The sequence below is a fragment of the Volvox carteri genome, assembly GCF_000143455.1.
Source record: "Volvox carteri f. nagariensis unplaced genomic scaffold VOLCAscaffold_31, whole genome shotgun sequence".
Classification (NCBI taxonomy): domain Eukaryota; kingdom Viridiplantae; phylum Chlorophyta; class Chlorophyceae; order Chlamydomonadales; family Volvocaceae; genus Volvox; species Volvox carteri.
In genome coordinates, this window is record NW_003307574.1 from 1372476 (window position 1) to 1385256 (window position 12781).

The following is a 12781-nucleotide window of genomic DNA, read 5'->3' on the forward strand; positions in this document are numbered from 1 at the left end:
TTGACTTTCCTCCCAGTTCCTAGGTTTCCTTCTGACCTTCAATCTCGCGACTTAGGTCGGGCTGCAGCCTAGTCAGCTGCTGGGACAGAAAGTCTAAGTACCTCAATGTCCTGAACGGGTAAAAATGCAGCAGCCGTAGGAGCCCTTTCTGCGCCACCAGCACCGTGGGCGGAGGAGGCTACAAGCAACGGCGGCGGCGGAACAGCGGCGACAGGCGTGCCCTCCCTGCCCTACGTGAGGCACTGGGGCAGCGACAGGGTTAACAGGAACCACCGGGGCAGCGATAGGGACCACCTTCACCGACTAAATCTCCCTGTTGACCATCAACGACGACAGGTAAAGGCGCGTTTCTGGAGTTGTAAGGCAACATGGCGAGGCTACCCAACCCGAAAAGCGAAGTTAAAAGAGGTAGCAAAGGTAGCCCTACCGAAAAGTAAGACTTCCTCAGCACAGCGATGGACTGCCTCTATCGCTTGCAATGCACCAGGGGAGAGGTACACTAGTTCGCGCAAGCGAGGGATCGCAGCAGAGGTAGGTACAGCAGCACCCGCTACAACGAGAGGGCCTGCAAATCTAAAAACAGTCAGAGGAAGCAAACTAAGATTACTTCAACAAGAGGTAGGGCGAGTCTACCAACCCGCGGATGCGGCGGCAGCCATCACAGCATTGCCGAGGTCAGCAGCAAAAGTCGCCAAGGGACCGAAATCTTCAGAATGGGCCGACGTAGTCTCTTCTGAAGAAAAGTTTATATTAGTACAAACTGAGAGGAAATGTGCGGAAGCGGGAATGAGACTGGCCCGTAAGGAACCCGTCTCGATACCAGATTTGTTGTTGAGTTCAGACGACACAACCACATAAGGGGGGCATCGAAAGATACCGATTGAGACAAGTGTCTTGGATAAATAGTCATGAGTGACTCCACTTGGCCCTCGCACCGATAAGTCCCCAGTACGACTGGCCGGCGCGGTATCCAGCAGCCATAGTTCGCAGGAACTACTCTCGCTCGGTCAGACGAAACAGGGACGCAGGTCCCAGCTTTACATAGGTAAAACCCCCGCCCATACGCAGGTATGGAGTCCATAAATTTCCATACAGTTATTCGACCCTGGCACCAGTACCCGTGACAGTTATTCAGGGTTTGCCAACCTCTGGTATGGACTTCCGCAGCGGTGCGGCATTAGGGTGGCGGACGACTAACAGTAGTCGCTTCAGCCGCCGCAGCTAACAGTAACCGCAAGTAAACTAATAGCAGTATTAGTTAAACCTGTAATCACCGACAGCGGGGTTGACGGGTATCCATTAGTAACAGTGACGTTAGGTAAATCGGACCGGACGAGCTAACCACCGACAGTTAGTATTCGGAGCCCAAACCGTTGCAGAAAACCTTTACAGGATACAACACTTGATGAGTGAGAGTGGCGTGAACAGATGCTGCCATCTCACTGCTGGTCTCAGGGGCTGCACCGGAAGGTTGGGTGCAGTGGTTGAAGGATGCATTTGCATTGCACTGGTGTGGCACATACACCTCTTCATCATCTTCGGTGAGGAGGAGACCGGTGATGATGATGAGATCCTCACCGTGCTGCACAGCACCAACAGCCACTGCACGGTGCTGGCATGGTGCAGCGGCGCGCTCACCATTCTGCTGCGCCTGCTCTTTGTTAGCCTGGAACAGCACCTGGAGCACCTCTAGAGGCGGCTCCCAGTCGGGTGGCGCCAAGTGTGGGTGGCTCTGTTTATGGGCAATAAGTAAATCAAAACAAGCAAAGGCCCAAAGCAAGCAACCGCATAGCAAATCAAAGGCCGTCACCCGCCACTGCAAACCACAGCACACTGGGACTCTACCGGTTCATCATGTACCATGTCCACGTCAGCATGCACAGGCTCGGCCCAGGGATACCTGGCGGCCCAGGCAATCTGCCATCTGTGGGGATTCCCTTTCTGCTTGTCCCGCCATGCACCGTCGCTCATGCCCTTGCGGATGCGCTGTGTCTGAGCCCGCTTGGCACTGCGAGCGCTCGGGTTGGGCGCCTCGCCGCATTCGTTGTTGTCAAGCTGATTGGGTGACAGCTTGCGCTTATGCTGATCGCAACCGCCATGGTAATGGCGCCCGTGTCATCGGTCGCCGCTGGCAGCAACATTGCCGATGCATTACCGACAACAGCACCGCCGTCCCAAACGCCTTTATCAGGAAAATTTTCAGACTTATCTTGCTGTTTTTGTGTTTGTTCGGCGTTCAAGTCGTTGCCTTTTGCGTGTTTGGCTATGGAAGGACCGGTCATACATTCTGCTATGCCGCGTTGACTCACGGGCTTGACCTTCTTACGGCCCCTCATATCTATTTTATGATCGATAATACTAAGTTCTGCACACTACGGAGCAATCTGGCAGCAATGGACGTTTTTGGCTGAAGGAATGAAAATGTACGGATCGGCCTCACTTTGTTCCTTATTTCCAAAGGCCAAAATGACCTCTTTATTCCTTAAAAGGAATATATTACTTAAAAAAAAACACTGCATACCACCCACAATATGTGCAGGGTGGTCCATCATACATGCTCGGATGCCTATTGGAAGCGCCTCCGTTGTTGATGTTGTTACAGGGTGGTTAAGCTTCACCAGTGGCCTCCTTCCCGAGGCAATTCCCTGCTCTCCCCTGCTAGAGGTGCACCCTAAGCCATTCACCCCATCCGACTTCAGAGTGTACTCTTTGAGTTTGGCAACTCACCACCAGCATCCAACCAAATCTAGCGGATCAACGGCGCCTCAACTTGATCAGCTCGCGATATGATTTTATCACGTCCTACACCGTCCACAAGATGAATCACCATCTCTCAAACACCCGGGAGGTCGGCAGGCGGATTTGAACCCGGGTCGACCGGGAGCAGAGGTCAGGTCTTAACCTTTGCCAGCCGCCTGCCGCCTGCTGTTGTTGGTGTTGTTGCCACCACCACCATGGTTTTGCTGCTGTTGCTGATCAGTGGGATCCATTGCTCATGCCGTTTTACGGCAGGAGATAACCGATGCCCTGACCAACCCGGAATGGGAGGGTTGGGGAATCTCAATGTTACGACTGTTTTCTTTCTTGGAGTGCAACATTTGGAGCGGAATACCGCAAGAAGTCGTGGGGGTAAAGGAGCGTGTTGACTGGTTGTTGAGTAGACTTCTACCAGAAGGAGCGATAATAACGGCACTAAGAGAGCGTTTGATGAGTGGCTGGGACCATACGCGTCTGACTGTCTTGCCAGAGGAGTACCCATCAGATGGGAAGCAACCGGGAGTGCAAATGGCGAAGTATAAGCACTGGATGGGGCTGCCCTTTTCGGGAGCCGCAGCCGTCATGTGGCCAACACATGCTAAGGTTTTCATTCCTCGTTTAGCACATCGTAAGCTAATGCAGTTTCGTTTATGTTGCTGGGCTTTGGAGGCAAACAGAGCACGAAGGGGCAAGCACCATGTCCCCAGGGGGCAGCGGTTTTGCCACTGTTGTGGTACTAATAGCCGAATTGAGGATGAAAAACACGTGTTATTGGAATGCCCAGCCTATAATGATATTCGTGCTGAAGAGGGATTCGATCATCAACAGAGTATGTTGGAGGCCATGCAATGGGAACCTGGGCAGGATGTTGGAACGTATGTGGGCTCACCGAAACTCAATTACCCCCTTTGGACGCTAGTCTGGGCTGATGTGCGGTGTTTTTCCTTTTCTCCGTGGCTTTTAGGCGTTGTAGTATTGCCCTTGGGCCTTCGGCTCGTATGGGTAGTCTTACAGGTATGGGGTCACGCACCCCCAACCATGTAACACACACACTCACATACTTGGTGGTGGGGGCCTGCTGCTCGGACGTGGAGACCATGGCAGCACGACTCATGCCTAATGTGGTCTGTACTGCTGCGGTGATCATTGCTGCCAGTTCATGAGGTTGATAGGAACCTGAAGCTGCAGCACTCTTACCGCTTCCTGCTTTGCGGCCGTTTAGAACCCGGCAATCCTTGCTGTCGTGGGAGTTGTTGGCGCCATGGTGCTTGCAGTAGAACTTGGACTGGCCAGAGCCACTGCCACTGCTTTTGCTTGGCTGCTTGCACAGCCATTCCTCCTTCTCGCTCATAATAGCTTGCTTAGACCCGGCGGCGTGGTCACTGCTGGCATGGCACTCCTGCTCAGCCTGGGCTTGCTGCAGGTTGGTCCAGATTGTTTCAGCATCCGCCGTGATGCTGAGTTGAGCATACCACCCCTGAACCATGCATGAGCATCCTTAACTAACGTGCATAGTTGCTGCTTGTGCCAAATGTCGTACATAGTACCTGGTGTGGGAAATGTGTTGATCAGGTTGAGAGCTTCATCAACAGGCACCTGTCTTTGTTGAGTCGGAAGTGTGCATGCAGAGTTTGCATTGCACACAACGCCCCCCTCTTGAAGGCAGGTAACTCTTCGTGATGGAAACGGACATGGTGGGTCTGGACCGTGAAGAGTCTGTGTTCTCCATTTCGGTATCACTGCACCAAGGGCTGATAGAGGGTGAAGACCCGGACTCTCCTGAGAGCTTGCTCGGGAGTGGAAACTGCTGAGGTACCGAAGTGACTGCTGAAGAAGCCTGGCTGTGTGGCCGAAAAGTCGGACCAAGCTGTGAATCAGGTGAGTGGCTGGCAGCATGTTCACTCTCTGCTACTTTGGCTGCATCAACGTGCTCCAGATCAATGCTGCTGCCTGTGTTTTCGATGCGTGCTTCTGATGTAAGACTATTGCATGACCCTGATGCAGTACTGGAGTACTCAGGGTTCTCAAACACTGCACCTCCTGCTCCGGCTCGTGCTGTTCAGGGATGGGTTCGAGTCCTGGGTGAGGCTGCTGCTGCTGCTGCTCAGGGAAGGGTGGCCCCTCCTGCACTCCTTCTTGCTGCTTCATGTGACCTTTCCTAGGGCACACTGATGCAGTCGAATGCTCAATGGACCCAATGGGCCAAGCTGAGTAAGGGGGATTGACGTGCCGTAGAGAATCTGCTTGAGCTCACAAGATAATGAGACTCTTACAGCAATGTCCGGGAACGCTGCCTCATTGCTGAGTCTGTAATGGCCGGAGCCCATGTGCACATACAATGGTCCTGGGGCACACACCAATGCTCAGAGCGCTTGATGGCTGAGTACGGCAAAGTGTAATAGTTCTTCAACAGCTGGGGCCCAGCACACAGACCCAACAGAGCCACCGCCAGCTAGTTCAACAGTTGCAAAAGAAAAAAATAGGACGCGCAATGGAGAGTTATTCGATGTGCCTCGGAAGGCTGCAGCCCAGCCTCACCAGCTGGTGAGCGGTGCCAGCTTAGGGTGCATTTCCAGTGCGGATTAAGGCCAGGGATTAACCCTCTGTCCTCCATCGATACCTGCTCAAACGGCTAAGTTGTTGGCAACCTTACCTCGCCTTTTCAACCTTTGGTTCCCTTATGGAACAAAATTATGTGGTAAGCTCGTACCAAGGACTTCCGTGCCCTAATCCCTGGCCTTAATCCGCACTGGAAATGCACCCTTAGTGAGCTATGGTGAGGTCCCCGTGCACGTGAGAGTCATGGAACGGGGACCCCAAAACGAACGGGGAACGTAAACCCTCCCCGTCAAAATCACAACAATTTGCAATTTTGTTTGGTACTTTTTCAGCAGCTCCAAAACATTCTGATGCTGTAAAAGCTGCAAGCTTATTAGGTGTAATGATGAACGACGGTTCAAAATGTACTCCCCGAACCGTTCCTTCTCTGTAATCCATACCCCTGTGCTGTCCTCCAGTGTAAAGAAATGTTATTCAAGTATACTGGGCCGTAGTTGTGCTGTCATGTATAGCGGTATCAACAATTACTTGCCCGTAGCCCAGAAGCCATCGAAAACAAAACCTTCCCTTAAGAAGACAGAAATAGTAGCAAAGGCACATAAAGAAACTGCGGAAAACGCCGCCACCAAAGAACATGTGCCCTTGCTCCACATGCAGCCTGATCATGACGAAAGTCCCCTAAAAGAGTATTTCTATACTAATCGTATACATGATGATGTGAATGCCGTGGGTGAGGAGGATGCATCATCGGGTGAGGGTTCGGACATTGATGAGGATGATGGGCCTGACGGTGCGAACTCCCGCCAGCTAGTGACGGAGGTATAACTTAAGTTCGTCCACAAAACCGTCGCATCATCGGGGCGCTAGGGTGCCTGACAGCTGCACGGGTGGGGTCTGGTGACACTCGGGTGCTGGAACCTGGGTTGGGCGATGTCGGAATCTGGACGCGCGCTTGATGCCGTGGCCTTGTGAGGGTATTTGGGGGCTGTCTGCAAAAAATCAGCCCGAACGGTTGCACTCCAATTGCATTCATGATTGCCGTACTCAACCTCAGGTCTGATCCCTGGCCAGGCCATGCGGTCAGTCAAGGTCATGCTTTCCCCAACCATGCTGTTTGAAATGTTCACAGCTTCTTGTAAATAAACAGGCAATTCACCAGGGAGATGTACCTGTGGCATATCAACACTCATTTCATGCACACACACAGCACATCATCCAGTATGCACCCATTCAGTATCCCGTCACTCTCCCCAAACAGGAAGTCCTAGATTAATCCTCACTTCACTTGGTCTGATTCCTGCTAGACCCCCCACACTGTCTCTGTAGCAAAGCCGCGAGCTTGGCGCCCCTTCCCAGGTGTTGGCTCCGGCCGCCCCTGTTCCCCCGCTGGCCACCCCCTGTTGCTTGCTCGCCCCCCTTGGTTGGCTGCTTGCCGCCCCTGGTGGGCTCAGATGCTGAACTGCTTCCGGCAGGTTACGCAGTAGTGAACGGGAACCTCCAATTCAATAGGCTGGTCCCATGTCACCATGGTGACCGGACAAGACAGTGGTTCTGTGTTACTGTCTCCCTTAACTGGTTCTGGTGGCTGTGGATTGGCTAACCTGATGGTGCTGAACGGCGTGGTTTGGACGATTTTTGTCGAGAATTGCACCTCTGCCTCGGGCCTTACACAGCATTCTGCCTTCACACAGAAGAGCATACAGCCTTGTCCAAATAGTCAGCATGACAGGCTGTACTCGAAGCCTTACCATTTCAAGTTCCGACCTACAACTGTTCAAGTTTTCTTCGTTTTCTGATTTCAATTCCTTCCAATGTCAACTATTAACGACAATGCGCCATCGACCGAGAATGACGCGACTGTTCCAGGTGGGGCTGGTGGGAGTTTAGGCGCCATTGGATCCTCCCCGCCGGCCGGCACCGCCAAAACGGTTTTAGAAACGGTGGTGATGAATGCCATAGAAAAGGTATCCGAGAAGCGCCGCCGGGACGATCAGGCTGCTCTAGAGCAGGCTGATGACATCCGTGCGGACTTCATGGCCAATGAGCAGAAGGCGCCAAGGGACGTGATTGGCCATCGTCTGCAAGCCTTCACAGGCTTCCACCTTGGCCTACAACTCATCCTCCACCGCCATGCCGCCATGACTACCAGATGTGGAGGCACTCACCGTCCGCAAGGCCCAGTCTTTCTGCTTCCGCATGAGGGCTTCCGCTTTCTCACCTTTGGGGATCCTTGTGCCAATGATATTGTTAAAGCAGTGGTCTGCGGCTGTCAGACCTACACGGAGCTCCGAAGCGAGCTGGTGTGTGGCCTCGATGCCGATCTGGGCACGAAGCTGAAGCTGGTCGGTCCACTCGGCGGCCTTCACGTAGCAGCAAGCATCGAGGTAGCTGCGGATGAGTTGTAGGCCAAGGTGGAAGCCTGTGAAGGCTTGCAGACGATGGCCAATCCCTTGGCGCCTTCTGCTCATTGGCCATGAAGTCCGCACTGATGTCATCAGCCTGCTCTAGAGCAGCCTGATCGTCCCGGCGGCGCTTCTCGGATACCTTTTCTATGGCATTCATCACCACCGTTTCTAAAACCGCGGCGCCGGTTTTGGCGGTGCCGGCCGGCGGGGAGGATCCAATGGCGCCTAAACTCCCACCAGCCCCACCTGGAACAGTGGCGACATTCTCGGTCGATGGCGCATTGTCGTTAATAGTTGACATTGGAAGGAATTGAAATCGGAAAACGTAGAAAACTTGAACAGTTGTAGGTCGGAACTTGAAATGGTAAGGCTTCAAGTACAGCCTGTCACGCTGACTATTTGGACAAGGCTGTATGCTCTTCTGTGTGAAGGCAGAATGACTTCACCAGGAGAGCAGCAAGGTTTAAGTCGCCACTGCGACCCAGTTGTACGACAGTACCACAGAACCAGCCTTAGAGGCTCCGGTCGCTTCGCTCCGTCGCATCTAAGCCAACAATTTGCCGGAGCTCTCAGCCCGGCACGTAGGGCAGGTACTGATGTCCGCTGCGGCGACTGCATTCCTGAACGTGAACCCCGCCTGATGAAGCAGATTCTTACGTGATGTAACGGTTTTGTGGACGAACAGTATACCTCTGCCACTAGCTGGCGGGAGTTCGCGTCCTCACTGAGGATGATGGGCCTGGCAGGCCCATCATCCTCATCGGTGTCCGAACCCTCACCCGATGGTGCATCCTCCTCACCCACGGCATTCACATCATCATGTATACGATTAGTATAGGAATACTCTTATACGTGACCTTCATCTTGATCATGCTGCATGTGGAGCAAGGGCACATGTTCTTTGGTGGCGGCGTTTTCCGCAGTTTCTTTATGTGCCTTCGCTACTATTCGCTACTATTTCGGAGTGCATAGCTCGGAAACACCTATCTGTTTCCCAGGAAACAGCGTCGTTTCCAGGGAAATGCCCTTTCTAAGGAAAAGCCCTCGTAGTACGGAAAACTCTTTTCACATCAAATTTGAAGCCAACAATTATTGGAAACTGCTTTCCGAGCATCTCCTATTGACTTAGTATCCATGGAATACCCAATCTGTAAGGTTTTGCAGTTCGTTAGCGCGCGCTTCTGAGACCATGTCGTATGGCTGTGTGAGGTTATGGCGCGCTAATATGACTATTTAAGCGGACCATTTCATGAACATTGTAAGTCTAAGTTGAAATTGAAAGCCCGATCTTCTGTGCTTACGCAAGTATATCGGCCAGTAAAGTCAGCTTGCACTTCCCAGTTGTTAGGAGCGGCCTGGTTCCCTTTCAATTGGTATCAGAGCCTAGGTGATCCTCCTGGGTGGTGGAGCGAATGTGACGCGACTGGGTGAGGGGGGATGTTTCGCTGGGTTAGGCATGGGGCCAAAGTAACCTACTGTAACGAACGCGTTTTGGGTTTCTCGTCCCGGTTCTTGGTCTGGCTAGCTGCTCAGCCCGGATTCAAAATCTTATTTTAGGCGTAGCCGAAAATTTGGTTTAAAGAGGGGCGTCAGAGCGGCGTCGTACGGTGCAGTTAGTTGGTTGTTATTTTGAACTGCTATTTGATCGGTGGGGTTTAGTCTTGTCGAATTATCTTCCGGGCGATCTCGGACTCAGCTGCTGGTTGATACGAGCTCTCTTTACCAGAACAGCTGCTAGCTGCCGCTGTTATTGTCCGTTGGTCAGCGGTGTGAATTTGACGACCTTTCTTATCGCCAAATCGTTATTTTCGTTATTTTCTCGCGCATCTTGGAGGGCGGTGGATTAGGAGGCCCTTGGTTACCTCCTGACGACTCATTGTCTGCCATCGCTGGATGTTACAGACCAGAAGCTATAAAAGTATTATGAAAAGTGTCCCCCCTGGATCTCACTGCAACCCCCTGCACAGCCCCATGGAACCCTCTTAACGACGCTGCCACCAGCGCTTCACTGTGCCCAACGCCTGGAACGTGGGCAGGGGTACGGACTTCTTCGCCCTGATAGCGACCGAGTGATCGACCCATGGGAGTAGATCGTATAAAGTATTCGGGATCGAGTGTTCGACAGACGGCTGTGCGTAACACAGTATCGATTGTAAAAGTGACCGAATACGAAAGCAAATCGACCCAGTAGAGAATGGCCCGAAATTGCTGAATAGTAGGGCAGCTGTGCGTAACACTGCTAACAGGTGTGGCTGGCGTGACCTAGCCTACCTAACCTACCAAAAAGGGTGCTGGGAAAAGCAACCCGAATATCCCCTAGGCGACAGAACACCTAAGGTGAACCAAAACCGAACTTACTTGGTCTTCTAGCCTGATTTAGGCTTTACGGCTATGGAATGCAGGGTGGTCTAGGCGAAGTCCTGCAGGTAGCTGGAATGCTGACTAGACGGCACACGAGCGGGCAAGTCGTAATACGCAGCAAATAGCAACCCGCGAAAGGGGCCAAGATTCCCTCCAGGCAACAAATCAACAGTGATAAAGATTTACCTTACCGACTGAGTATGCCCGGCGTGAAGGATATGGGCGTTGAGTGGCCCACACAGGAGTTCGGCTGGTGGAAGGAAGTTACTTATGCGGCTTAAGAAAAGGGAGGTCCGCACAGGGCTTGTTGTCTAGCTCAGAGAACTTTACAATGTTCCAATCATGAGCCGTAAAGCGACTTTTCCAAGCTCGCTGCCGGCTATAAATACCGAAGTCTCACTGTCGATCACAGGAGGCCCTCAAAAGATAAGCCTCGAGTACGACCACGACGTATAGTCCACAAATGACACAAGTGAAACACCTTATAACCCGTGTGACAGAACATTCACACAAGAAATAAACAATTCACAAGTAAAGTACATAAACGTACGCAAACGAGCGTACATTCTCGTCTCGTCCATAAGTCCATCAGCGAAGTGTAAGATGATAACCAAACACCTTACGCGTTTATACACGATATTCGCGTATTCACACCGATTATAACCTAAGACGATTATAAAAGACGGTAAAATGAACGTGACGCTAAAATGTCGTGACAGCTGTCGCGTCACATGACTGTAGCACCGAACAAAACACGTGCGTACGGCAGACTCCCCCCCCCAGCGGGCGAAGCCGAGATGGTGAATGCCCGTGGAAAGCTCCATGTACGCACCTTCAAAGTAAGTGCTCAGCTAAGCTGCCATCCTTCAAAATGACATGCTTGATAGCCGGACTCGTGAACACAATCAGCCAGATAAAAGACTGGTACTCAGACTCAACGGAAGGACAACTCAACATCAACAAACGATCCTCATCCTGCAGACTGCGCAACCACTTCATGCGCGCTTCATCAGCACCCGATATGTGATCAACCAGAACTCTAGCGACCACAAAGCCCTTAACAGACTTAACTGTTGACTTCCGGCCAGAACACTAACGGCTGTACGACAGATAAGATGGAATGTTTGGTATAAAGGAGATGATGTTCTGACTGAAAGCTTGTTCTGTGATACCTGTAACGGTTAAGGTTGGCTTTACCTACACAGTTCCACTCGCCTATATCTTAACAGGTTATGAGCCCCGCGCCGCCGCGGCAAGCGAGCGAGCGTTTTGCTTAAGTACTGTGTCCGAACTTGCTGGCTTAGCAACTCTCTGGCTTAGAGATAGGACAAGTATGGGGAAGGATAATGATGTAGAGCGATTAGATAGCTACGCCAACTATTTTCGCTGGCGGACGGCCATGAAGTACTGTTTGGCCGGCAAGGACTTGTGGGACGAGGCAGCAGACCTGCCGAGCGCCGTCGCCGACAAGTCCATGAAGGCAAAATCGCAGCTGGTGAAATATACGGTGCCCCGTTTTCACAGGCTGATCGATCAAGCAGCCGACTCTGCCGCAGCGTGGGATGCGATCCGCGCCGAATGCGTGTCTGAGATCGGAGCGAACATTTTGTTCATAAAGCAGAAATTTAGCAACCTGAAGCAACGGACAGGCCAGTCCGTTGTTGATTACTTCGAGGAAGCAGAGGATCTGCGCGAGCAAATGGTTGCAGTGGGCTCGAAGACCGACGACTGCCAATTCGCCCTGGCTATCTTGGGTGGTTTGCATAAGAAATTCCAAATGCAGCAGACGCTTTTTGCTGCCAAGCCGCCAAGCGACATGAAGCTTTCGGAAATCAAGGCCGCTCTACTCCTGGCGGAGCGGATGCAAGGTGACAACAACGCAGAGTGGGCCCAGGCCGAGGCCCTGGCGTTTAGCAGCCGGAGCAGTGGGGTAGGCCACCGTGGCTTCGGTGGCGACTACCGTGGTGGAGCTGGTAAAGGCCAGGGAAATGTCAACGTCAGGGCGAGTACCAGCTCTGGCGGGCCTGATGTTTCCATCAACCCCTACGCAACCCATAAGTGCCATAAATGTGGTGTCCTGGGGCATATCAAGTCTCAGTGCCCGCTCGTCACAAGAGGCAACAACAGGGGCAACAACCGACGCAGCAAGCAGCTGGTAATGGCCCTAACCACCTCCACCACCTCCGAAGCCAAGGAAATCCAGGCAACAGCTGAGAAGTCGCTCGCCAAGCTGGCTTGGAAAGTGGACTCGGCCGCGGCCGTCCATGTTACGGACGACCGGTCGGACTTCAGCGAGTACGTACCGCTCACGGACGGCATAGTCCTAGAAGGTGTGGCGGGTGCGATTTGCAAGACGGTTGGAGTGGGTACCGTCCTGCTAGAAGCAGAGGGAGACAATGGCAAGATTAAGATTACCCTAAAGAATGTGTATCATGCGCCGGGATTAGGTCACAAGCTGATTTCGGTAGGCGAACTAGGTCTGAAGGGTTACCACGTGGATTTTCGTGGGCCGGTTGCTGTGATTAGGCGGCCGAAACGTCTTGTCAGCCTAGGCCCGCGGATAAGGAAATACGCAAGCCTGGAGTGGGAGTACGGGGAGCAAATCCCGTGTGTGCGGGTGGGCACCCATTACTACCTAAAGGCGACCCGTTTGGGCCAGGGGGAGTGTGTTCAAACCCTGGCGGTCTTGTCTGAATCTG

General features: G+C 52.6%; 1 protein-coding gene across 1 annotated transcript; it reads right to left on the minus strand.

The window, feature by feature from the left end:
* Positions 1-6763: 6763 nt before the first annotated feature.
* On the minus strand, positions 6764-8530 carry VOLCADRAFT_93460 (uncharacterized protein; the record flags this gene model as incomplete). The annotated part of the gene is made up of 4 exons (XM_002952712.1): positions 6764-6997; positions 7482-7704; positions 7754-8142; positions 8501-8530. The coding sequence occupies 4 exons, from the start codon at positions 8528-8530 to the stop codon at positions 6764-6766; spliced, it is 876 nt and encodes a 291-aa protein (XP_002952758.1).
* Positions 8531-12781: the final 4251 nt, after the last annotated feature.